The following is a 27,542-nucleotide window of genomic DNA, read 5'->3' as shown; positions in this document are numbered from 1 at the left end:
AGAGTGTAGCAAAGAGTGTTTTGTTTTAATACAATAAAGGGCTTTCACTAAAAAACAACTCTTCAGTATAGAAGGCACTTAAATCATTAACTGATCTGCTGTAATATGCCCTCATCTTACTTTGTGCTGTGTCATCTTTGAAGGGTTACAACAAAGCAAAAGCCTACATCGCCACCCAGGGACCTTTAAAATCTACATTTGAAGATTTCTGGAGGATGATTTGGGAACAAAACACCGGAATCATTATCATGATTACAAACCTTGTGGAAAAAGGAAGAGTAAGAGCCTCTTGGTCTAATATCTTAATCATGTACATTCATTTAAAAAAAAATTATGGTGTGCTTGCTGTAAATGTGACCAGGTATAAAGAGTTATAGAATGAAAAGTGTTCTCCCTGCCCTTCTCTTGCCTATGATCTAGTAGGAAAGAGAGCTAAGCACTTATAAGAGTGGATTAAATATGATAATACCCTGTGAACAGGGTACTAAGGGAGTATTCTAGTTTGCAAGCAGCCAGAATGCAATATACCAGAAATGGAGTGGCTTTTTTAAAAAGGGAAATTTATTAAGTTGCAAGTTTACAGTTCTAAGGCCATGAAAATGTACAAATTAAAGCAAAGCTATAAAAATGCTCAATCTGAGGCATCCGGGGAAAGATACCTTTGTTCAAGAAGGCCGATGAAGTTCAGACTTTCTCTCTCAGCTGAAAAGGCACATGGCAATGATTGCTGGCCTTCTCTCCAGGCTTCTTCCATGGCTTGCCTGGACAGGGGCTCTGTCAGTTCTGGTGGCTCTCCTGGCTCTAAACCTTTTCCCAAAATGATTCCCTCTTAAAGGGCTCCAAGTAAGCAATTCCACCTTGAATGGGTGGAGACATATCTCCATGGAAACCATCTCATCAAAAGTTACTACCCACAACTGGGTGGGTCACATCTCTATGGAAACAATAAAAAAGATCCCACCCAGCAATACTGAATGAGGATTAAAGGATATTCCTTTTCTGGGGTGTACATAATAGCTTCAAATTGGCACAGGGAGTATGGCAAATTGAATGCATATTCAAGTTCAGAGATTTGGTAAAGGAACTAAATCTCAGGTGAGATGTTATGATAAGCAGGAGACAGGTTGAAAAGAGAAGGAAGGACATTCTAAGTAAAGAAGACAGAAGGAACAAAAGCAAGAAAGTTGAAAGAAGCAAGTAGTCTAAGGAGTGACTAATAGTTCAGATTGGAGGAAGCATAAACTGCCTAACACCTTCACCTCCATTAAGGGAACATTTTTTCAAGATGATTATTAACATTATTGAATTTGTTGGATTATGAGCTTGTATTAAAAGATGGTGCTAGTTTAGGTTGGTTTAAGGACTTAGCTTCAGATTCATCACTCAGAAACCACTGATGCTACCCTTTGACTGTGGGGTCTCTAGCTTTGGTGGCCCAAGTTTATGACACATAAATAGAGTCTCACAGTTAAAAGAAGCCTTCCGTAAATTCAGCCCAGCCTCCCAAACTGTACCTAACACTCCCTTTCAAGCATATCCTGGCCACATTCCATACAGCTCCACATATACAAGTTTCTTTCTTAGGCCCTCTTTAAAGTACATTAGGTGTTCAAGGAAGATCATCAATACTTAGCCCATTTCTCAAATGATCTTGCCCAAACTTATCCTAAGCCAAGAAACTCTCTAGATGTCGATTCTACCTAGAAGTAATCCAGCCTGCATGCTCCTTTGTTTTACCACTATCATTTGAAATTACATTGTCAACAGCAGAATTGCGGTCTAAATTGTTGGTATGAGTCACAACATTTTTTCTTTTTGCAGCGAAAATGTGATCAGTACTGGCCAACAGAGAATAGCGAGGAATATGGAAACATCATTGTCACACTGAAGAGCACAAAAGTACATGCCTGTTATACTGTTCGTCGCTTCTCAGTCAGAAATACAAAAGTGAAAAAGGTAGTGAAATAATTGGGTGAGATGCCAGAGCATCTTTTTTAAACTTGTAATGAAAATCACTGTACAACTAAGGCCAAATCTCAAAAACAACTTGGTTTAAAAAAAAAAAAGAGTATTTTTGAAACAATTTTTCACAACTCTTTTGATTGACATCAGTGTAGGGTGTGAAAGATATTGGCAAAGCACATAATAGAATTTAACTGGCCTGACTGAGTTCTTTAATCTTTTCATGAACTGAAGCTTCATTTAAAAAAAAAAAAAAAAAAGTAAAGGGGGAAAAAAGTCCTCTTAGGTTTTAGAAACATTCAGCAAATATGGCAGCATCTGTTTAGTGGTTTAGCTTTTTAAATCCAATTTTCTGACAGCTTTAAAACAGTGTTTCTCAAAGTGTGTTCCAAGGATTATGAGTCCTGCAAAATGCTCTGCAAAAAGCAGGTCCTGCCATTCAATAAGGAAGGAAGATGCTGCATAATATGTCCCTGCCCTAGAAATTTACAATGAAGTGACCAGAGTTTGAGAGTTAAGAAATTTATTTAATTTTGTTTTGCCTAGTGTTTTCTAATATGACTTAATAGTGAAACCCTTTTCTATAAAACTAATAGCATTCTGAGAATCATACTTTATAGAAATGCTACTTTCAAATTATCTCAGTTTCTCTTTTTCTACTGTCACATGGAGAATTATAGCTCACCACAGCAGTATTATGAATTGTATGATGATGTTCATCAAGAAAAAGTAAAGTTGTTACTCAGCAGAGACTTAGGCATGGCAGTTCTTGGTAACAATGGATCTTATTTATCAAAGTTTTTTGAGCCTTGGACATCTTTAGGAATATGATGAAAACTGTAGTCCCTTACCCAGAAGAATTCACTTTTACTCAATACTTATAATACAATTTTAGTGGGTCAGAAGCACACCCATACTCTAAAGTTCACAATCCTTTCATGTATGTATATTTCCAAGAATGGCAGAAGTTATGAAAATCTATAATACTGTATTTACCTGCCTTGTCTGTCATAAAGCTGTTAGCTCCTCACACTAACCTAAAACCAGTGTAAAAGTTGCAATAGAACCCTTCCTGTTCGGAGCCCTTCAGGTATTTAAACATCACCAACTTATTCTATTTTAAGCCAGAGGAGGAAGTATGGAGGAACTTTAGGTATTTCGCATACTGACATCAGGGGAAAGTAGTAGCTGAAAATAAAGAAGAAAGAGAAAAATGAGTTGACAGAACAATTAAAAAATCAAAGCTGCAAAGGGCCTTTGTAGCACAAGACCAAAGCACCATACAAGCTCCAATGTAGATTGATGAATCATCAAAGTCTCATTTTTAAACATTTAAATTTTTAGAGGTATTGATAAGAAAAAAGATATCACAACAAGCGATCCATCTGGGGACACTTTTCCTCCAAATCAGTTGTAAAAAGTTCAGATGCTTAAAGGAAAAGTACGCTGAAGAATTCATTCTTGAAAGTGACAGATAAATGAGACGCTGTGTTACGTGTAGCTCTAGAGATTGGGAATCATTTGTCACTTTGGATATTCCCATCACTTTCTGGAGAGTATGCAGTGCTGTAGCACTTGGGCTCCTGAAGGTCCAAGCAGGAGTGTGAAAAGGAATGAAAGTAAGAGTTCTTGGTCATATGAAAGCAAACTTTCTGGAGAGGGGGCAGAAAGTTAGGAAATGGGGGTGGGGTCTAGGCAAATTACAGAGTACTTTGAATGGTCCCAAATCCAAAAAATTGGTCTTAAACAATCCTCCCTTCTAAGAGGTGGTGGCACTTCCTATCCAGCTAGGTGATGTCTCCATTTACTGGCAGGTGTGATGGCCACAAAGAGGAAGAAACCTACCCCAGGAGCAGCAACTGGGGAGAATGGGACCAGAGCTCTTAATTCTTGACACCCTTAAGTTATTTTTATACAGAATGCCCACCTTCTACTTCAACACATCTTTTTTCACCTTTCTCATAGGGTCAGAAAGGAAATCCCAAGGGTCGTCAGAATGAAAGAGTAGTGATCCAGTACCACTACACACAGTGGCCTGACATGGGCGTTCCCGAGTATGCCCTCCCAGTCCTGACGTTCGTGAGGAGATCCTCAGCAGCCCGGACACTAGACATGGGGCCTGTATTGGTGCACTGCAGGTAGGACCAGTGTTTCCCTTTCTTCTGTCTGAGACTCAGCATGTAAAATGGGCAGAGCAGGGGATTTGAGTCTCATGAACTTGGACTGTTGCAACTGTGCTATTGCTTTGAAAGCTGAGTCTTTCACTTGAAACTTGAAACAAGTCCTTTCAGTTTGCTGTGTAATAATTATATTCCCATAACATTAATAAATCATCTGCTGCTTCCAAAATTTAAAAAAAATCTGCTCTTAGAGGATAAATCTCTAGTTTTTATAACTACCTTATTTGAATAAAGTTACCATTGTTTATAGGGAAATTGTAGGTTGGTCCTTATATATATGGAATGTATTAAGTTGCAAGTTTGCATGTTCTAAGGCTGTGAAAATATCCAAATTAAAGCAAGGCTATAGAAATGTCCAATCTAAGGCATCCAGGGAAAGATACCTTGGTTCAAGAAGGCTGATGAAGTTCAGGGTTTCTCTCTCAGTTGGAAAGCACATGACGAACATGGAAACAATGTCTACTAGATTTCTCTGGAAGCTTTGTGAAGCTTCTCAAGGGGCATTTTTCTTGTTCACCTCCAAAGGTCTCTACCAGTGTGGGTTCTCGTTTCTCTTGTGGCTCTGTACCTTTTTCCAAAATGTTTCCTCTTTTAAATGATTCCACCTGGAATGGGTAGAGTCATATCTCCCTCTAATCAAAGGTTAATACCCACAATAGGGTGTGTCATCACTCCATGGAGGTAATCTAATCAAATTTCCAACCTATAATACTGAACAGGGGTTAAAAAAATGGCTGCCTCCACCAGATGGATCAGGATTAAAACATGATTTTTCTAGGGTACATAATCCTTTCAAGCCGGCACAGGTGGTTATTCAGAAATTTGAACACAGAATTATCATATGAACCAGGAATCCCACTCCTAGGTCTGTACCTGAAAGAACTGAAAATAGGGACTCATATATTTGTACACCAATGTTCACAGCATTGTAATTCCCTACAGCCAAAAGACAGAAGCAGCCCACATTTCCATTGGTAGTAAATGGATATAGAATATGTGGCATATGCATACAATGTAGTATTACTCACCTGTAAAAAGGAATGAAGTTCTCTGATGCATGCCACAACAGGGATGAAGCTGGAAGATATTATGTTGAGAAAATTAGACCAACATAAGAGGACAAATGTATGATCTCACTTACAGGAAATACCTAGAATAAGCAAATTCATAAGAGTCAGAAAGTAGATTATAGTTTACTAGGAACTCAGGGGATGGGGAATTATTGCTTAATGGGTACAGAGTTTCGGTTTGAGGTGATGAAAAAGTGCTGGTGATGGTAGCACAATATTGGGAATATAATAATACCACTGAATATATATTTGGAAGTGATTAAAATGGGAAACTTTGAGTTGCATACATGTGGTGGCTTGGTGCTATGTACCCTGAAAAACATGTTCCTAAAATTAATCAATTCCTGAGGGTGTGAACCCTTGTAACTAGGCCCTTTTGAAAAGCTTGCTTCAGTTAAGGAATGCCCAACTGAATCAGAATGGGTCTTAAACCTGTTATTGAAGGCCTGATAGGGAAGGTCACAGAGAGAAGCCAGAAACTAGAAGTCAAAAAAACAGAAGCCATGAGAAGTGGTCATGTGCACTGCTTGGCGTTTCGTGGCCTGCAGGTTCGAGGGTGAGTGGTGCTGGGGCAAGGGGTGCGGTGGAGGAGCAGCAGCGGGAGGAGGAGCCCTGTGCCCTGGCATGGAGCCACCACAACCGTGGTTCACGCCTGTCTCTTCAAGTACGTCATCCGGGATACTGGTGTAGGTGAATCACGCTTATTGTACAGTTCACAGACAAGAGATTTCAGTCAGTGCATGCCCTTACTATCGGTATAGAGTTCAGCGCTCAAATGATAGTTATTCATTCATTTAAAACTTCAGATATGGAATACAGCAGGGTAAGAGTCTTTTCATTCCATCACAAGATCATATTACAGAGGTTCAGCAGGGGCTTTGTTAGTGTATGAGATTACAAGGAGAGATACAATCAGCCACTTGACAACCTGGTTAGAAGATGCCCGCCCAAGCATTCCAATTCCAAAATGGTCATTATGTTTATTGGAAATAAAAGTGGCTTAGAATCTAGAAGAGAAGTAAAAAACGAAGTAGGTGAAGCTTTTGCATGAGAACATGGACTTATCTTCAAGGAAATTTCTGCTAAGACTGCTTCCAGTATAGAAGAGGCATTTATTAATACAGCAAAATAAATTTATGAAAAAATCCAAGAAGGAGTCTTTGACATTAATAACAAGGCAAATGGCATTAACATTGGCCCTCAGCATGCTGCAACACATGCATGCAATTAGGGAGGACAGCAGGATGGGGGCAGGCTGCTGTTGAGTCTCTTTTTATCGTCTAGCTGCCTATGGGACCTGCTCACTTGTTCTTTCAACCCTCTCTCCTGCTCAGATGAGACATGAAACTATTATTTTTTGTACATTATACAAAACATTTCAAAGCATACCACAATTAGTTATAGAACAGATTTCAGAGTTTGGTATGGGTTACAATTCCACAATTTTAGGTTTTTACTTCTACCTGCTTCAAGACACTTGTGACTAAAAGAAATATCAATATAATGATTCAGCAATCATACTCATTTGTTAAATCCTTAATTAATTCTGTTATAACTCCACCTTCTCCTTTGATCTTTATCACAATCTTTTTTTTTTTAATATTTTCACTGGTAAATCTTCACACACATACATCCACAGATTGTATATGACCAACAGCCCACAACATCATCACATAGTTGTGCATTCACCACCATGATCACCCCGAAGAACACTTGTGTCCTTACACCACAGCTACTTTTAACACGTCAGGCAATTCAGAATATCCAGGAAGAGGAGATATTTCAAAAAGTATTTAGCATCCTCAACTATTTTGAGAGTCACGAGGAATAAAATGCACACACAGAACAACAGTTATTATGTGAAAATATCTTCTAAATATGACCACCCTGGCATAGACCCTTCTTCTGGTCCTCTTCTCAGCCTTCTGCTCCGCGCCCCCTCGCCCACAGAACAGTGTGGCTGCGTGTATCTCCTGGTGTCGCTGCCGAACGCAGTCCAAATTCCACTTCAAAGTCATTTCCAGAAGACAGTTCTGCTTTTCTTTTTCCCTAACAAATGGGCATTACAGGAAGATGTGTAATTTTTTGTCTTTATTAATCGTAAGTGAGTAACTGCTTTACAGCTAGAAAACCTAAATGTGGCAAAAGCTTTCTTTTAAAAGGTTGGAGGAGCCATTAGTTTTGTTTCTTGAAGATGGATGTATAATGATATAGCTTCTATAATGTGACTCTGGTCCTAATATATTAAATGTAGACTTTAAGTAGCAGTCAAAAGCTACACAAACGGAGATTCTGAGTTTTTATGTATAGTTTTCTGTAGGGTTCCTCCAAATAATAATATTTATAGAACTTATGAAAGGATTATATTAAGCAACTGTAGGTGGTTGTTTAAAAATGCTTTTGCTGTGTTTTATTTGTAATTGCCTTCTTCACTTATTTTTCTTTTAATTTTGCCATTCAGATTCTGTTGGGTTTTTTTTTTTGCATAGCTATATTTCTTTTGAGCTGTTCTAATAATATGCATTCACAAAGCAAGCTCTTTGCAGAAGGTGAAACCCATCTTCTGCTTAACATCCCATGAGAACTCTACGTTTTTGGTAACTAATTTAGGGATTGCTAAAATGGATATAAAAGTCTACTACTGAATGCTTAAGTATCAAGGGATTTATACTATTTGGGGAACCTGCTCAGGGGATTCTGCCAAAAGAAGCTTGTCATTCAGTACTACAGAAACCAGGTTTTCCTGACTGGTTTTTTTTTTTTCCTAATAGTTAAGAAATGTGAGTAAAAGAGGCCAAATTTTCCAGATGTTCCACTCTTCTTCTATGCTTAGATAACTGAAGGAAAGCACTTTAAATAGGAACTTTTCTAATACTATGTATATTAGGCAGCTTCTAAGTTGAAAGTAACAGCAGCAGATTGGGCAGGAGGAGGGGGGAGGGAGATGTTGTAGAAGAAATGAGTTGATTAAAAGGATAATGAGTAGCATACTGAATCCCTGGGAATTTTGGAGACTCAGGTACAAGCTAAATACAAAGGAAAAAATTCCCTAAAACTGCCTGAGCAGTTCTGGTCCTATCATGGAGATTGGTGTGGACATAGCTGCCACCACAAGACACTGCTCAATCCTTTGCATCACTGGCTAGGTAGTGATGCAAAGGATTGAGCCTTTCCTTTCCTTGAGCGCCAAGGGAAGATGAGAATGCAAGTATATAATATTTTTCTTCCAGCTACTTAGGTATAAAGGCAGTCATTCCTCCCCATCGGGACTCACAAAAGGGGAAATATTTTAATAAAGTTTTAGAACTCATCCATAATTATAATCCCTCCTCAACTACCCTAGGTTATCTAAACAACACGGTTATTTCTAAGTGCATGAGATACTTAGATGGTAATTTCCCAATCATGATTAATGACACAATAGAGCAAAAGGTACTAGTTGAGTGTCTTTGTTTCTGCAGCGCTGGTGTGGGCAGGACAGGTACCTACATTGTGATAGACAGTATGCTGCAACAAATAAAAGACAAAAGCACAGTTAATGTCCTGGGATTCCTGAAGCATATCAGGACACAGCGTAACTACCTCGTCCAGACAGAGGTAAGGAACAGTTGCTGGTGCTCTCATGAGATTATAGTACATGTTTTAACTGAAAGTTGAATGATATTGAAAAGAGATTCATTCTCTTAAGACTTATAGGAATTTACAGATTTGTATTAGAAGATTTTCCATTTCTGTAAAGTTCTTAGCATTTGGATTTCTCAGTAATTACACAAGCACTTATGAAGCAGATACAGTTGTATTTAGTGCTATGTTAGATGCTATGGGGAAAGAAACATGTTTCTTGGCCTGAGAAATATATAGGGGTAGTTGTAAACACAGTTTTCTTGCTTCCTGCATTGAACCTCCGGTTTCACTCAGGCATTGTATGGATACAGAGTAAACTTAACACAATCTCTACCCAGAAAGAAGCTATGATAGAAAGGCAAGCAAGCATTAGAGCAAACTGCCTAGCTGGAAATGCTTGGAAGGAATTCACTGGGAGGTGCCTGCCAGGAGCCGAGTTATTTTAAGAAGATTTCATGCATGGGATAGAGATGACTACCTCTTAACAGCTCCCTTTAGTGACTACCATATATTTTACCTTTTAGGAGCAGTACATTTTCATCCATGATGCCTTGTTGGAAGCCATTCTTGGAAAGGAGACTGAAGTATCTTCAAATCAGCTGCATAGCTATGTTAACAGCATTCTCATACCTGGAGTAGGAGGAAAGACGCGACTAGAAAAACAATTCAAGGTAATGTTTTGATTAAATTTCTTTGGAACAAAAAAGTGAAGAAGTTTCAGAATCATGTCTTTTTGGCCCAAATTTGTTAACTGAAATGGGTTAAAGAGTAAGGCATACCTCAGAGATGTTGTGGTTTCAGTTCCAAACACTGCAAAAAAGCAAGTCAAACAAATTTTTTGGTTTCTCTGTGCATATAAAAATTATGTTTACACTATATGGTAGTCTATTAAGCATGCAATATAGCATTATGTCTGAAAAATGCAATGCATATACCTTAATTTAAAAATTAATTTAAAAATACCAAATTGCTAAAAAATGCTAACCATCATATGAGCTTTCAGTGAGTCATAATCTTTTTGCTGGTGAAAGGTCTTGCCTCACTGTTGATGGCTGCTGACTGATCAGAGTAGTGGTTGGTGAAGACTGGAGTGACTGTGGCAATTTCTTAAAATAAGACACCTATAAAGTTGGCCACATCTATTGACTGTTCCTTTCATGAAAGATTTCTCTGAAGCATGCACTGCTGCTTGATAACATTTGACCCACAGCAGAACTTCTTTCAAAATTGGATTCAATCCTCTCAAACCATGTCCCTACTTTATCAACTAATTTGAATTAATAATCTAAATCCTTTGCTGTCATTTCAACAGTGTTCATATCATCTTTACCAGGAATAGATTCCATCTCAAGAAACCACTTTTTCAGCTTCCCCATAAGCTAGAAAACCTCATCCATTCAAGTTTTATCATGAGATTACAGAAATTCAGTCATATCTTCAGACTAGTTTCTAAATCTAGTTAGTTCTCTTGCTTTTTCTACCACATATGCAATTACTTCCTCCACTGAAGTCTTGAAACCCTCAAAGTCATCTGTGAGGGCTGAAATCAACATCATTCAAATACCTGTGAATGGTGATGTTTTGATCTCCTTCCACAAATCATGAATATTCTTAATGATAACTAGATGGCGAATCCTTTCCAGAAGGTTTTCAATTGACTTAGCTTGGATCCATCAGAGAAATCAGTATTTATGGCAGCTACAGCCTCATAAAATATATTTTTAAAATAATTACACTTGAAAGTTGAAATGACTTCTTGATCCATGGGCTTCAGAATGGATGTTGCATTAGCAGGCATGAAAACAATAATCATCTCATTGTACATCTCCATCAGAGCTCTTGGTTGACCAGGTACAGCGTCAATGGACAGTAATATTTTGAAAGGAATCTTTTTTTTTTCTGAGCAGTAGGTCTCAATACTGGGCTTAAAATATTCAATAAGCCAAGTTGTAAAAGATGTATTGTCATCTAGGCTTTGTTGTTTTATTTATAGAACATAGGCAGAGTAGATTTAGCATCATTCTTAAGGACCCTAGCATTTTCAGGATGGCAAATGAACACTGGCACAAACTGAAAGTTACCAGCTATTTTAGCTGCTAACAAGAGAGTCAGCCTGTCTTTTGAAACTTTGAAGCCAAGCACTGACTTCTAGAATTCTCTAGCTATGAAAGTCCTTAGATGACATCTTCTTCCAATAGAAGGCTAGTTTCATCAGCATTGAAAATCTGTTGTTTAGTGTAGCCACCTTCATCAATTATCTTCGCTAGATTTTCTATATAACTTGCTGCAGCTTCTACATGAGTACATGCTGCTTCACCTTGCACTTGAAGGTTATAGAAATAGTTCCTTTCCTTAAACTTCATAAACCAACCTCAGCTAGCTTCACACTTTTCATCTGTAGCTTTGTCATCTCTTTCAGCCTTCATAGAATTGAAGAGAGTTAGGGCCTCGCTCTAATAAAATTAGGCTTTGGCTTAGGGATTATTGTAGCTGGTTTGATCTTCTATCTGGATCACTAAAATTTTCTCTCCATCAGCAATAAGGTTATAGCATTTTCTTATCATTTGCGTGTTCACTGGAGTAGCACTTTCACTTTCCTTCAAGAACTTCTCCTTCGCATTCACAACTTGAATGACTATGTGGTACAAAGAGCCTAACTCTCAACCTATCTCAGCTTTTGACATGCCTTCCTCACTAAGTTTAATAATTTCTAGTTTTTAATTTAAAGTAAGACATGTGACTCTTCCTTCATTGACATTTAGAGGCCACTTTAGGGTTATTAATCGGACTAATTTCAATAATGTTGAGTCTCAGGAAATAGGGAGGCCCACAGGGAGGGAAAGAGACAGGGATGGCTAGTCAAAACATATACAACATTATTGATGAAGTTCTCCATCTTATATGGACATGGTTTGTTGCACATAAAACAATTACAATGATAACATCAAAGATCACAGATCACCATTACAGATATGACAATAGTGAAAAAGTTTGAAATATTGCCAGAATTCCCAAAATGTGACATGAGATACGAAGTAAGCACATACTGTTGGAAAAACGGTGCCAACAGACTTGCTCAATGCAGGCTTGAGCCTTCAATTTTTAAAACACAAGATATCTGAAACACACAATATTAAAACACATGATACCTGAAACAATAAATTGAGGTATGCCTATATTCTATTTGTACTCTTTGAACATAATGCAAAGGAAAATAAAGTTTCAGCCTACATACAAATTGTTGGCACCCAAGTAGATAGTACAGTGTTGTATTTTTCACTCTGTAATTTAAGACTTTTTCTGAATATCAACATCAGCCCCTGGCCACAGTAACATAATATTTTGAGTCAGTTATACCAGTCCAAAAAGTACTGTTTTTTTCCTGAACTAATCTCTCTTAGCCCTATTAAGGGGACATATCTTCCTAAAAATCTAGCTACTTGAAAGACTATTCTAGCAGTTAATTTAGAAACTTAAAAAGAATTACTTAGTTTTCCTAAGCAGTTTTCTATTTCTTTGAGAGGGTCATGAAGTTTAATGGCAGGTAAGGTTTATGTAGAATGGACTAAAGTGAAGGTGAAAAAAAAGAGACTGTAAAAAAATTCAATCACTTTGCAGAATTTGTTATAACTTTCAAACATTGCCTCTCCATTACTAAGTGCTTTCCTATTTATTAATCTCACACTATCCCTTTAAACTCTATTTTTACCACATAGTTCTATATGTTTATAAATAGTTTCCCACTTTGTCAAGATGGGAAGAATGAGATGAATCTGTACAATGTTAGTATTCCTGGTTTTCCTTTCTTAAAATCAAAAACCTTCATTTGAATGTCAGTTGAAGAAAGGAGAATGCCAAGCAAATTATACCAAGTGTGTAAAAATGAAAAATAGATTAATTCCACTGTTTCCTCATAACAATAATTTAAATTTAGCTCTCCTTTTACAACCTAAATACTCTAAAAATCATTTGAGTTCATCAGTAATGAGGACACGTTTCCTTAATTTAACTGTTTAAAATAAATTCTTGAGGGGGGCGGCCACAGTGGCTCAGCAGGCAGAGTTCTTGCCTGCCATGCCGGAGTCCCGGGTTCAATTCCCGGTGCCTGCCCATGCAAAAAATAAATAAATAAAAATAAATAAATAAAGAAATGAAGTACCAACATTTCTTAAATTCTGCCTTTCTTATTCTATCTACAATATTTGTTTGCATATACTTTTAAAAAAAAATTTCATCAGAGAAACCAGTTCATTCAGTCAGAAACCGCGTAACTGGTTCTTAATGTAGGCAGTAATCACCTTAGAACTCAAGTAGAAGATACAAAACGGGAATCAGAAACTAATAATGAAAACTACAAATAGGGCCCACTGCACTTGGAGAAGAAAGCCATTCCCACATACTCTACTTCTATGGATAATAAAAAAGGAATAGGATTAACAAAATGGTTCAAGCAAGCAACAGAAACAAGAACAGCCAAACTACTGGGTTAATCATTTACAAAGGCACAATATAAGTTCAGTTCAACTGATATTTACTGATAGCATATTAAGTTTTTATCTTCAAGAAACGCAGATTTTATTACAATTAAGCAGATTTTTCTAATGTAGACCACCAAGTCACATGTGTTTATGAGGAATTACAGGACAAAATTCATGGAAGTTGTACCATCATACAACAGAAAAAATCTACATTAATTCAATAAATCTCTATTACATACCTAGGCCCCCAAATTCAAGAAACCTGAACATGATAGTAGAAATAAGGCAATACAAACAACCAAAGGTAATTGAGAGAATACCATTAATGAAGCCCAAAATTGTTCTTTGGGGTACAAAAATATTTTTGTTTACTAGTAATCTGATCATTGATATTTTTTTGCTAAATGGTCAAGTAAATGCTATCAATATATCTTTGAAAGAAGCCTAAAATGTTGCTTTTCTTTCAGTTGGTCACACAATGCAATGCTAAATATGTGGAATGCTTTAGTGCTCAGAAGGAGTGTAACAAAGAAAAGAACAGAAACTCTTCAGTCGTGCCATGTAAGAGCTTAAAATCAGTTTGATTTAGTTGAGTGCATTAGTATTTTTAAAATTGGATTTTGTGTATTGTATAAAGAAGAAGCTATTTCCAAGGGGAGATATTACAATCAGTTCACCTAAAGCAGTCTAAGGAAACTGGGAAAGGTGGCTGTCAGTCCCACCAAGTCAGTGCATCTGCCTGACACGAATATAGCTTCAGTTTACCTTCAAATTCAAGAATTAGACAAGCTTCTAATATTTTAACTTAAAAAAAAATTAAGCTGTTTTTACTGCAGTGTTAACACTTGTTACTGGATACTGGATTCATCTGTGCAATTCTAAGTGAAATCATGAAATTATTCTGGTTGTTGAGTTCAAGACACTCTTAGTTGGTGGTAACTTTTGCACTTATAACTCAGGCCCCATCAGAGGCTATGGTGTGATCATTAGAGAGATCATCTCTACTGAAAAAGGCCACTGTTTTCTAACTCCTTCATGGGTGGGGGAAGATAATAAGAAGGGCTAGGAAAAGAGCAGAGTACAAAAGTAGGAATATCAAGCCAAAGTCAAGAATTAATCTGAAACCCTCTATCATTTCTTCACGCAGCAGTCTGTCAGTGATCTGTTGTAAAAACCTCTTCCACAATAAAATTATATTCCTACAATGTCTGTGCTCTTCTGAGAATGAGCAGCAAAATTTCACGTTAAATTCTGCTGTAGCTGATAACATGTTAGCTTGGTTGAAAAACATAGGTAAGTCTTAAAAAGAAAGAGGAGCCAGGGGATATATTACTCACCACGTGAATCTCAGACAGCTCGGTTAGATCTGTGTGTATAATAATGCAAATGTGGTGTTTTTATTTTTTCTATATGATAGCTGAGCGTGCTCGAGTGGGTCTTGCTCCATTGCCTGGAATGAAAGGAACAGATTACATTAATGCTTCTTATATCATGGTGAGAGTCAACAGTTATTATAAATAAAATCAATTAAACTGAAAGGTGCTAAAGAGCAGATAAACCACCTCTGTGACTGATTTTATTTTTCAAATCTCTCAATGTGTAAAATATAAAAAGTATTAGAAATTTCCATATCTTGAAACCTTTAACAAAAGACACCTAAACAAATGGGGGTATAAAAATGTTGAAATTAAGCAAAATGCTTTGTAAGAAATTAATTTGATTGTGAATTTCACCCATCTAGTCTTTGAGTAAATTTTAAAGTTACTGTTAAATAAAAATAGCAGAGGTAACTAGAAATGAATTGCACATGGAGAGAAAATTGTCTACATGTTAGCAGAAGTACATCTGAAAATTAGACAAATGTAGCAAATGCCCTTTTCAATTACTTTTAGTGTGGTCAAAACAGTGCTGTTTTATTGCATGAACATACCTTATTACCACAAAGAATAAAATACTTACAGGCACTAATTTTTTTTCCTTCCCAATTGTAGGGCTATTATAGGAGCAATGAATTTATTATAACCCAGCATCCTCTGCCACATACTACGAAAGATTTCTGGCGAATGATTTGGGATCATAATGCACAGATCATTGTCATGCTGCCAGACAACCAGAGCTTGGTAAGTAAAGCACATCTGCTATATATTAATGAGTCCATGAGGCCATAAGCATAAATTACTTGGGTACCTTCCCACAGTTCTATAGTGTGTGTATATGCTAGGGAAGGAATATAATTCCTTTCATAGTGTCAGAATTATTGTCCCCTTTCCATTCCATTACTTAATTCTCTGATGCTGGTGCTGTCACCCCTCAATTGGACTGTACATGGCACTGCAACAGAAGGTTTTTAAAAGGGTTCTTTGGCTTACCTCATAATATATAACTTTAGATTGGTTTCTTACATACTTTTTCACTTCTGCTAAATAAATGATAATAGCAGCTATCATTTATTGAGTATGTAAACCTCAAGTATGTTTACTCTGCATAGATTAGCTCATTTAATCCTTTGAACAACTTTATGAGATAAATGTTATTGCCATCGCATTTAATAGCTGAGGAAACTAAGGGAAGAAACTTGCCCAAGGGCACATACAGATAAGTGGAGCCAATTCATGAACTTTTGTCATCGGGCTCCACAGCCCATGCTCGTAATCATTTTTACTGTATGTCTCACTTCACATCACAGGAATGCTTCCCTACAAAAATAATTTTCTATCAAAAATACTAATGTTAATGCATCATATTTGTTCTCATCCCATAAGCAAGTCAGAGCTACTGCACAGGAAGGAGATGAGCAAAGGCTATTTTTGTGCCAACCCTCTTTAAGATCATGATTAAGTTAGTGGTTCTTTCTCCTCCCTTGATCCTCCTCTATTCAGGTCTCTAGACTACATAAGAGAAGGCTGAGAAGTTTATTAAATAAGTATGCATATGAAATAAGCACAAACATTTAAGCTTAAGTTTGAGAATTAGTTGTGTCTTCAGAAATTGCTACGTTAAAATTTGAGCCCACAAGGTCAAAACAAAAAAAACAATTATATACTAAGGATCTGCCTCCATGGATTGTCAAATTAATGAGTTTTTAATCAAGAAAGAACAGCATGTGATCGAACCCCTAGTCTTGATGACATGCATTTGACTGTGTGCCCAGTCAGTAGGAACTTCTTCACTTTGTCGTATTTTGCTCCAGCTTCAGTATACCAAGACTGCTTCTGTATGATCGAATGGCAACAAAGTTGAGAATCTTAAGCTAAAAGCTGGAGTGTAAATTTTCAAATTAGCTGGCACCAGGGTCTATTCTCTTTGGCATGTGGAAACTAGAGGCATTTAGGGTTGTTAAAACGTTCATTTGTTGGATGAATCAGTATTTTTTATTGTCACTTAACAGAGGACACTCACCAAAAAGCACCTACCCAGGAACTCATTTGCATGGGGAAGTCAGTGGGAGACTGGACAAAATAAGTCAATATATTTTCTGCAGACAATGAGGATGCAGGAACTGCCCTAGAATATGTCATCCTAGTGTCTGTCTGAGGCCTAGGGAGGCTAGGCCAGATTTGAGTCCAGCATACATGTGTTTCATCAGCTCAAGTATGTAAAGTTGGATTCTTCACTGTACAGTTTTTCCTAAAGATAAGGTCTCTGGAGTTTTTTTCTGTTTTATTATTTCTACTAGAACTTTACGAGACCACAATTCTGTAAGTAGCCAAAATGTCACTGATTCCTGATTCAAAAAACACCATTATAAATACCCAGACATCTCTGAGCTATAAATATATTTGTAAGCAAAATAACCATGAGACCATAGTGTCTGTTGAATGAAATGGGTAACATTTACTTTTATTAGTGTTTCAAGAGTTTTGAGATGAACAATTATTCCTTAATTCATCTTCGTTCAAAAGTTGTTCTCTGCCTTGCTTCTACCATAACTAAAATCCCTTTGGTAGCCTTTAGGATAATCAGATCATTTGCTGTCCGTGTTATCATCATCATAATTTTTAGATTCCCACTTTTCAGATATGAGAATTAAGGGACCGAGAGCCTTATTCATGATCACATCCAATCCTATACCCTAAACTTCTTTTAACCCGACCCTTTGCTTTCAGGGAAGTAAGAAATGTTTAATCTGTTCATATTGGTTAAATTTAGAGGCCCTGTCCATCATTACTTTATGTCTGTAATATCTGTTGAAGGAGCCCTACTTCTATTTCCTCAGCCAATATGTATTAAAACCCACGACAGTTACAGACTTCTTTTGTATAGACTAAACCCAATTGCTAATCTGTCTCCCCGTATGCTGAGCTTTAAAAATAAAAATGTATTTGGCAATAAGCTATATTGAAACTTGAAAGGGTGATGAGTCTTATTGGACTGTTGGCTCATTTCTAATGCAACACTATAAGAGTAAACAAAGCCTTCTTTGTTTTGAACATTATTCAGAATTATTTCTGACTTCACTGGCAGTAGCTAAGTATTTTCAGGAAAATGCCCATTGAAATCTATATACTGCAGGAAATAGCCAGTACATACAATCTGTCATTTGAACTCGTTAGGAAAAGAGGCAGGGGATCCATCATCATGATATATTTATCACCAAGTCTCCAACCTCCACGGCAATTGACTTTTTTGTAGGCCTCCATAGTTTTCAGGAATAGAATTCGAGTACCAAGCCTGGATATCTATTTTTAATCTTAAAATGGATCTACATTTAAATGTTCTGATTCAGGGCTGAAAGACTTTCTACGTTATCACCTCTTGAAACCTAACCTTGACAAATTAATTTTTCCTTGAAAGAGCAAATTATAGCCAATGTGTTTATTCATGCACTGCCTCTTTCCCAAAAGGTCTTATCCCTTACCAGTCACGAGCAGGGTGGTTTTTGACAATTTACACACCTCTCTCAGCCTCAGTGTCCTCATCTGTAAAGACAAAGATCAAAATCCCAATCTTAATACTATATAATATAAATTAAATAGGATGTTTATGAAATTCCCTTGTTAAATACTAATCAATTGTAGAATTGTTAGTAACATATTACATAAATAATAGTTGGCATGTCTTGATTGCCTAGGCAATTGGGAAATAACAGATTAAAAGTTAACTAGATCTTGTTTCTTTTTTACTATGAAGATTAGAATACAGCATACTTTTCAACTGGGGTAAAACATCCCCTATAAAGGGAAAGATGGCACACATGAGGTATTTAGTGTTCAGGTACCAGGCATAGTTCAATACAACAAAGAAGTGTCCCTCCTGAAATGCCAATAGCATTCTTGCTGAGAAATATTTTTTTAGCATCTCTTATCTTTCTAACTTTCTAACTTCCTGTTACCTCTGAAAACAGACGCAATAGGAAAACTCTGGCCTTTCTGGTCTAGCATCATTGATAAGGCTGCTCTGAATTCATACAATTAAAGCCAATTAGGAAAAATGGGTTTCTTAACTGGTAGATAAATTTCAAATCTGTAGCTTCTCTCCACATGTTATCTGTAGCATAGGTTGGTTCTCTGGAAACAAGACATTGGCTGTATTTTTCTTATAGGTACCATGTTTAATAAAATCCAGTTGTAGGCATTTCTTTGGCAGCACTTTTGAACTTTTACTTTTTTTTTTTTTTTTCACCCTAAATGTCAGATTCTAGGAACTGGATATTATCATTAAATATTAAATAGTATTAAATATATATATATATATACACCACACAGACACACACATACTCTGGTTTCTCTTCAGATCATATAAATCTTTTGCCTTAAATATATATAATAAATATATATATATATTTTAATGCAATTTTATTGATACATATTCATATATATACGAAACAGTAAATTTCAAAGCACACCGTGACAATTAGTTGTAGAACAGAATTCAGAGTTTGGTATGGGTTACAATTCCACAATTTTAGTTTTTTACTACTAGTTGTTCCAGGACACTGGAGACCTTAAAGAAATACCAATATAATGACTCAGCAGTCATACTCATTTGTTAAATCCTACCTTCCTGTATAACTCCACCATCAACTTGAATCTTTCTCCCACTCTTTAGGGGTATTTGGGCTATGCCCATTCTAGCTTTTTCATGTTGGAAGGGGCTGTCGATAATATGAGTTAAGGGGATGGAACTAGTTGATGTGCTGGAGAGGTTGGTCCCTCAGCATTTCAGGATTTATCTGGCTCATGGACCAGTCTGGAGGTTGTAGATTTCTGGAAAGTTACTCTAGTGCATAGAACATTTGTAGTATCTTATATAATGCCCTAGGTGTTGTTCAAGATTGGAAGGAATGGTTTTGGTTGGGGTTTGGCAGGTTATGATAGGTGGCAATGTCTGACTGAATCATGCTTAAGAGCAACCTCCAGAGTCACCTCTCAACTCGATTTAAACTCTCTCAGCCACTGATACCTTATTTGTTACAGTTCTTTCCCCCTTTTGGTCAGGTTGGAATTGTCAATCCCACAGTGCCACAACCAGGCTCATCCCTGGGAGTTATCTCCCATGTTGCCAGGGAGACTTTCACCCCTGGATGTCAGGTCGAAGGGGGCAGGGCAATGACTTCACTTGTAGATTTGGGCTTAGAGAGAGAGAGGCCACATCTAAGCAACAAAAGAGGTACTCTGTAGATAACTCTTAGAAATACCTATAAGTGGGCTAAGCTTCTCCACTATAAATAAGCTTCACAAGAATAAGCCTCAAGATCAAGGGCCTGACCTACTGATTTGGGTGTCCCTGATGTTTGACACAGTATCAGCAGTTTCCTCCATGGTAAAGTTTAATAGTTCCATTTCTTTCTCCCATCCCTCCAGGGACTTTGCCAATACTTTTTAACTATCTGCTTAGTATACTCTGGGATATATCCAGGCATTACATTATTATTAGGTATATTTTACAAAAGAATAAATAACCATTGAACGCAGCATGATTCCAGGGGGATATAATTCTCTGAACCTAATTTAAAAGACGACTTGACAGGTATGGAAAATGGCAAATATAAGAAATCATTTTGCAAGAAAATTCAGCCACTACACAGGAATTTTTTTCCTTTGGTTCTCACAGGCAGAAGATGAGTTTGTGTACTGGCCAAGTCGAGAAGAATCCATGAACTGTGAGGCCTTTACTGTCACGCTTATCAGCAAAGACAGACTGTGCCTCTCTAATGAAGAACAGATCATCATCCATGACTTTATTCTTGAAGCTACACAGGTAATCTAAACCTCAGTTCTTCAGCAATAACCATACTTGGGCCCTGGATCATCCTCCTAAGAGGATGAAGTAATTTACCACTCTTAAGATAGGCCCAGGCATTTGAGTAAGACTTAATTTTAAATATGTATGTTTCCCTTTTTTCTTCCTTCAAATATCTGCTTTTTCTAGCTGGAAAAATGTTTCTGATTCAGCAGCCATACCATTAAGTCTGTTGACCTAACTATAAAAACAATATACCAGAGCTCAATATTTTCTTTGCCCTCAGAAATGTAAGCCTTGAAATGTGATACAGAGATAATAATATGATTATTTTTAAGTAAACATTTTGATGTGTCATAACTGCCTTCCTATGGTTGCGTAAGAGTGGGGCCTTCTTATACAGTAATTTAAATGATGATCTCTTAATCTCTTCCTTGTTCCCAACCCTCCCCCACCACACACCTTTCATTTTATAGCCGAAAAGACATATCAAGACATAAGGCCTCTTATAATCTACCATCACTTGAAATTTTTTGCCTAAACAATGTGGGATTCTGTTGTTTCACCCCCATAACCTACTCATTTTTTTAATGGCACACAGACTTCCTAGTATTTTACTTCTTTCCAGCTACAGTTTAGTTAATTTGGCATTCTTCAAATATACTTCCTCAGAAGCAAGATATGGTTACTAGACTGTAGATATAATGAAATAAAGGATGGAATGTGACTCGTGTTCATTGGTTACAGGATGACTATGTCCTAGAAGTTCGGCACTTTCAGTGTCCCAAATGGCCTAACCCAGATGCCCCCATCAGCAGTACCTTTGAACTTATCAACGTCATCAAGGAAGAGGCCTTAACAAGAGACGGTCCCACCATTGTTCATGATGAGTATGTATCTGCTTCTTAATTTTAAAGTACAGACATTTTTCTTGTTGAATTGCTATACAGTAGAAGAAAGGGAAGAAGGAATTAATAAAATCTACCCCTCTCTCTCAGCTTGTGAGAATTCTTTCTTATTCCTAACGTGTAGGTGCATGGAATGTTGTCATTCTGTTTACATTCTAATATGTTGTGTAAATACTCCCAAGGCTCCAGGTTCTCTTATTGTACATTCTGGAAAGTGGGGTGTATCTTTAGTCTATAAAAGTAGGTTTGCATGCTCTGTGAGGTTTTACGTTTCACCAACACATATTAAATAGTTGAATTTATTTTAGAATCCTTAGACTGAATTTCAACAAACACTTTTAAGGAAAAGGAAAGAAACCTTTTAAAATATGCTTTCATTGGTTAGTAGGCATGAAGCTACTATTACTAATGATAATATTTAGAGTTTAGTGTTTTATAAAGTTTACAGAATTGCCTTTTGGGGTTGAAAGGTAAAGAATCTGAAACTCAAAGAGAATAAATAATTTGCCCCTGATCACAGAACTTCTAAGTGTCAGAGGTGTTAGTCAAAACTAGCCCTTTCTACTTAAATGAAGGGAGAATGTTCTAAATTTATCTTATAGTGTATGGATATTTGACGTGAAAATTCATGGTTGGGGTCAATCTGTGAATCAGTAGTGTAACTCTAGATCGTTGAGAATCTCATTAGCCGTTATAAATCGTTACAGTCCTTTATAGCCTTTATTTTATAAATCGTGTTTCTTTTAGTCTTTTAGCTCCCTTCATCAGCAGATTCTCAATCCATCCATTGTTTTTATTATATTTAGTAGCATAAGATATTAATAAATTTTGAAAGTAAAGTTTACTGTTAAGTCTTTTGTTTTTAACATGAGGTACACAATCTCTCGATGGGTACCTTCAGCTCAGATAATATTACAAAAGAAGTATTACTTTGGCTGCTTTTCAGTTCTGTGATCTTTCCTAGGAAACAGTGACTCTTTAAAAATGTTGTCTGACTCTTAATGTGGGATTTGAAAAACATGGTACTTCAGGCTTTAGTTATATAGCATGCTAAGATGCCTGGAAATGTGACAGACACCCAGAAGTTTTTAATAGCATAGTCTCAAAGTAACCGGAAGATAATTTTAGCATCCTCACTTCACATATGAACAAGGAGGCACGGTGAAGTTAAGTAACTTGCTTAGGACCTGTGTACACATATAGTTAGAATCAGAGCCAGGACTGACTGCATAATTTGAGGAGGCCAGAGCAAAATGAAAACATGGGGCCCTGTGTTAAAAAATTAATAAGAATTTCCAGATGAAAACAGAAGTGTATTCAAGCAAGAATGGGACCCCTCTGACTGCACAGGAGGCACATCCAGGAAGCTGGCACTGGTCAGAGCCAGTAATCAAACCTGATCCGCATGATCCCAGAGCCCATACGTTAAACCAGTATATTCCCACTGTTATTAGTTGGAAAAACAACACATTTTAAAACAATATGCACAGAGATTGAAAGGAAGCCTTTATGAAATGAATTAAGAGCATGTATCATGAAACAGGAACCAATTAGAATTTAAGAAATGGAAAAATATAAATCTTCAGAGATGGGCTAGTAATGAACAAGCCTGAAATACAAAAAGTTCTAACAAATGTTTAAAAAGTGGTCCATGGGGAATGAAAGATGGAAGAGGGAGAAATAATAGCTGCAATTTTCTACAAACTGAGTACAGGGATGAGTTCTTAAACTGAATGACCAGGACATGGTTGAACAAATGCCTAAATTAATAAGCCTAGTGATATATAGAAGTCTGCACCCAAGAGGGACTATATAGTCTCTTCAAATACAAATGATTTATTTACATAAATTGGCCATAATTGTAATTTCAGTACATTCCAAGAAAACTGATACCATGCAAAGTCTTGTTCATCTATTACAATGCACTATTAGAACCAACAATATTTCATTGAAATTTTATAGAAACTTAAATCTTTACATCTAGAATTTATTGTAAATAATTCATTGGTTTAAAGCATTAACCAAAACAGAAATTACAAAATACTTAAAAACTTAATGATGATGAAGGTACTACATTTCGACACCTACTGGGATGCAGACCAAACTATACTCAGAGAAAAAAATGTATAGTCTTGACTACAAATATTACAGAAAAGATTAAAAATAAACTAAGCTTTCAACTCAAGAAGCCAGAAAAAGAACAAGATAAACTGACAAAAAGTACAAGGAATTCTGAAGTTAAAGAGAAACAGTAATCAAATGGGGGCAGGGAAGACATAGTAAAATTAATCAATAAATAAAGTCTAGTTAAAAAAAAGATACAGCTTTGAAAAGTAAGAACAAAAATATTAGAAAAATAAAACAAAAAAACATTAGAAAAGTCATGCAGTAACACTGGGAAGAAAAAAATCTACCATTCCTCTGTAGATACATTAAAAACATTTAAGAGAACTGTTAATTTGCTTAGGTCTAATTATATTGTTTATTTTTTTAAGTCCTTTTCCTTTAGAGTTTTATACACATAATTTTTGAACCTAGATAATGAGTGCAATAAATAACATTTTTGAACACATGGGTATATACTATGCTTTGTTCTAAGCCATTTACATATATAACCTCAAAAGTGAGCTTTATTCTCACAGCCTTGAGAACCTGGCCAGTTAGTTACTTTACTTGAATATATCTCTGTTTCTTCAACCTCAAAATGGGGATGATGATACTAGTACCTACACCATAGGGTTATTGTAAGAATGAAATAAGTTAGTGCATGTAAAAACACCTCGAAGAGAGCCTAGCACTCAATGACAGAAATACAGTTAAGTTAGTGATCAATAAGAAGAGCATAAAAGATAAGTTCTCAAACTGTTAGAGCTTGTCAAGTCCTGACTAGGCTACATTTCAACAATAACACACAGAGAACAGATTTAACATAACTTTAATACAAAAACTATGCAAGGCTAGCAACCAGAATGGAAAAAATATAGGCCAGTCTCATTTACTGGATATGGATACAAAGATCCTGAATAAAATACTGTAAATAAAACCCAGTGTGTTATATATGAATTATAGATCATAAAAAAGAAAGATATATCATTGGAATATAGAACTGGTTAAATCTTACCAAAAAAAATCTATGAATTCAGGGCATTATTAAAGTAATTTTATAAAGATTAATAGAGGTTGGAAAAGCATGCAATAAAATAAAACCCAGTTCACTTCCCAGTGCCTGCCCATGCAAAAAAAATAATAATAAAACCCATTTATGACAAAAAAGTAAATCTTAAACTAAAAATAGAAAGTAACCTCTTTAACTTGATAAATGTTATTTATCAAAAAACTTATTACTGTTATTGCAAACTTTAGCTTTACCATTAAAGAATGCAACATAGATAACTGTTCTCAATGCTAGTAATCAAAACTATTGCTGCGGTCCTATCCAATGCAGGAAAAAACAAAAAACCAACAGGGTTTGAAATTGTAGTACCTTCATCAACGTTAAGTTTTTAAGTATTTTGTAATTTCTATTTTGGCTATCTCTTAAATTCTTGAATTATTTACAGGTAATTCTAGATGTATGGATTTAAATTTCTATAAAATGTCAAAGCTGGTGTTATTGACAGATAAGATGTGGCCAACCACCAAGAGAATCCACCAACTATTAGAACTTAAAAGAGTTCAGCTCCGTGGCGGATAACAAGTTCATCATGTGAAAATCGATAGCTTCTTATGACATTTTCTGCTTGGTTTCAGTTGACATATCCAGAAGAGGCTGTTTTTAGAAGTATCAGAAACTCTAAAGTATCTAGGAATCACTCTAAAATGATATCAGCAAAATCTTTGAAGAAAACTATAGAACTTAATTAAAAACTACAAAAGACCTAAATAAATGGAGAAAATGCATCATGTTTATGGAAAGAAGCACTCAAAATTGAAAAGATATTAATTTCCTCATATCCACCTATATTTTCAGTACAATCTAATCAAACCCCCAACAATCTTTTGAGTTTCTTGACAAGCTGATTTCAAAATTACTATGAAACAATAAATTTGGAAACAGCAAAGACAATTGTGGGAAGGTACAAAAAACAGACAACCAGATTAATGCTCCAAAACAGAGAGTTCAGAAACAGGCCTTTCTATGTATGGGAATTTAGTATATAATAAAGGGGCAGTTCAAAGAAATGGGGGAAGATCAAACTCTTCAGTAAGAAATGTCAATAAAATTAGTTATTGGAAAAATAACTAAACCTCTTATATCAAAATAAGAATAAAATTCAGATGAATAAAACACAGGAGAATATCTTTAAAATGCTGGGCTAGAGATAGCATTCCTCAGCAAGAATTTTTTTACAAGCCAAAAAGTAAAAAAAAGTTGATATCTTTGATTGCATCTGATCTATACATTAGTTTAACAAAAACTACCATGAACAGTGTTAAGAGGAGCCAGATTGGAAAAACAACTTGCAACAACTACTATGGACAATATAAAGTAACTCCTACAAATCCATTTGAAAGAGATGATTCTAGTAAAAAAAAAAAGTAGCCAAAGTATATTAATAGGCAATTTAAGAAGAGGAAATATATATGGTCTATAAACAGTCTCCCTGGTAACTAAGGAAATGCAAATTAAACAACACTAAGATATCATTTCTCACCCATTAAATTGCAAAAACATTTAAAGCTTAAAATGAGCAGAAATATACTCATGTGCTGGCTGGAGTATGAACAGCTATCAGCCAATGGTAAAAAATTTTGGCAATAGCTTTAAGACTTAAAATGGGCATACCTATGATCTAGCTATTCTACTGGTGGTACCTTGCTGACATGTATAAGATACAGCAAGCTAAGTGTCTATCAGTAGGAAGATGAGTTAATCCAACTACTTGGTAGGCATTCAGCAGATAGACTAATGAGTTATACCTGAGTCTGGAAGGTCATACCTAAGTTTCTAACAATTTTTACCTTTAGATAGGTTATCTCTAAAGTTGGGGTGATGGTTAAAGAGGACTTTGGTCTTACTTGTAACAAGATTCAAGATATCTAATTTTTTTAAAGAGAAGAATGAATTCAAGAACTGAATATTTAGTACTTTTTTTTAAAGAACACTGAGCACAAGAGATTTGAATTCTAGTCTCATTTCTATCACCAACCATCAACAATTCATTTAATTGCTCTGTTTTCTCATCTCTAAAATGAGAACTACGTGCCCATTACAGATACATGCGAAAACTGGAGTTGCCAACCAGGCCTGATGAAAAAGTCTCTTACTCCTTCTAAAGTTCCTTTGTGAGGCAAAGAGAACCATATTTATTTCTCCAAACATTTTCATAGAATGTACTCACATTTGAAAAGTTCCATTTCAGTGCCAAAAATAATTATTAAGTAATGAAATTCATTTTGAAATTTCTCTGCTATATATTTCCAGTTTTATTCTTGATGGCTTCTAAGTTCACTTTAGTTGTTTGGGCTGTTGAAAAAACTGTTTTTCCTTCCCCCAGGTATGGAGCAGTTTCAGCAGGAATGTTATGTGCCCTTACCACCTTGTCCCAGCAACTGGAGAATGAAAATGCTGTGGATGTTTTCCAGGTTGCAAAAATGATCAATCTTATGAGGCCTGGAGTATTCACAGACATTGTAAGTCGTTTGCTTAGTTGTGAGGAATGAAACTTGAACTCACACTTTAGAGCTGTGATTCTCAACTGGGGATGTTTTGTCCCCAGGGAATATTAATAATGTCTGGAGCTTGGGTTTTTGTTTTGTTTTGTTTTTTGGTTGTTAGAACCAGGACTAGGGCAGGTACTACCAGTATCTAATGGGTAGAAATCAGGGATTTTGCTAAACATCCTACGACATAGAGATCAAATCTCCCAACAAAGAATGATCTGGCCCAGAATGTCAGTAGTGCCAAGGTTGAGAAACTACTTTGAGTATAGTATTCTCTAGTTATAAGATATGGATTTTCCATTAACTTAAGTATTAACATCAAGAATTAGTTCCAAGCCAAAAGTGCTCAAAAGAACGTGAAGATGATATAGGTCTTTAATGTAAAAGATTCAAGTGATTAAAAAAAGTTTCTTGGGTAATATAAATGCATAATCCTGTTTCTCTAGCATGCCTTTCACAAAGTGTAATTGTTAT

At 36.1% G+C, this 27,542-nt stretch overlaps 1 protein-coding gene, 1 long non-coding RNA gene and 1 pseudogene across 10 annotated transcripts in view; 2 read left to right on the top strand and 1 right to left on the bottom strand.

The window, feature by feature from the left end:
• LOC143656980 (uncharacterized) overlaps positions 1-27,542 on the bottom strand; it is a 131,690-nt gene that overhangs the window by 38,294 nt on the left and 65,854 nt on the right. Inside the window, exons 1-6 of one of the 6 annotated variants that reach the window (XR_013162671.1) lie at positions 21,318-21,754; positions 18,173-18,233; positions 14,652-14,764; positions 9,616-9,646; positions 9,354-9,466; positions 5,171-5,219 (exon numbers count right to left, since the gene is read on the bottom strand). This is a non-coding gene — a long non-coding RNA (uncharacterized LOC143656980). Of the gene's footprint in view, positions 1-2,046; positions 3,151-5,170; positions 5,293-9,353; positions 9,467-9,615; positions 9,647-14,651; positions 14,765-18,172; positions 18,234-21,317; positions 21,755-27,542 lie in introns of those variants that run through there. The other 5 variants (XR_013162668.1, XR_013162670.1, XR_013162669.1 and 2 more) reach the window with 5 other exon arrangements.
• The window catches only part of PTPRG (protein tyrosine phosphatase receptor type G), a 730,904-nt gene that overhangs the window by 698,783 nt on the left and 4,579 nt on the right, over positions 1-27,542 (top strand). For all 4 annotated transcript variants that reach the window (XM_077128810.1, XM_077128809.1, XM_077128808.1 and 1 more), the window contains 11 exons: positions 144-278; positions 1,822-1,956; positions 3,928-4,100; positions 8,674-8,809; positions 9,361-9,507; positions 13,782-13,875; positions 14,732-14,808; positions 15,306-15,434; positions 20,368-20,514; positions 21,244-21,386; positions 26,903-27,038. In XM_077128810.1, the coding sequence (XP_076984925.1) occupies positions 144-278; positions 1,822-1,956; positions 3,928-4,100; positions 8,674-8,809; positions 9,361-9,507; positions 13,782-13,875; positions 14,732-14,808; positions 15,306-15,434; positions 20,368-20,514; positions 21,244-21,386; positions 26,903-27,038 (1,452 nt within the window). The remainder of the gene's footprint in view (positions 1-143; positions 279-1,821; positions 1,957-3,927; positions 4,101-8,673; positions 8,810-9,360; positions 9,508-13,781; positions 13,876-14,731; positions 14,809-15,305; positions 15,435-20,367; positions 20,515-21,243; positions 21,387-26,902; positions 27,039-27,542) is intronic.
• On the top strand, positions 5,372-8,131 carry LOC143657719 (ras-related protein Rab-2A pseudogene; annotated as a pseudogene).

The sequence above is a fragment of the Tamandua tetradactyla genome, chromosome 15 (genome assembly GCF_023851605.1).
Source record: "Tamandua tetradactyla isolate mTamTet1 chromosome 15, mTamTet1.pri, whole genome shotgun sequence".
Taxonomy (NCBI): domain Eukaryota; kingdom Metazoa; phylum Chordata; class Mammalia; order Pilosa; family Myrmecophagidae; genus Tamandua; species Tamandua tetradactyla.
This window is presented reverse-complemented; position numbering and strand designations above follow the sequence as displayed.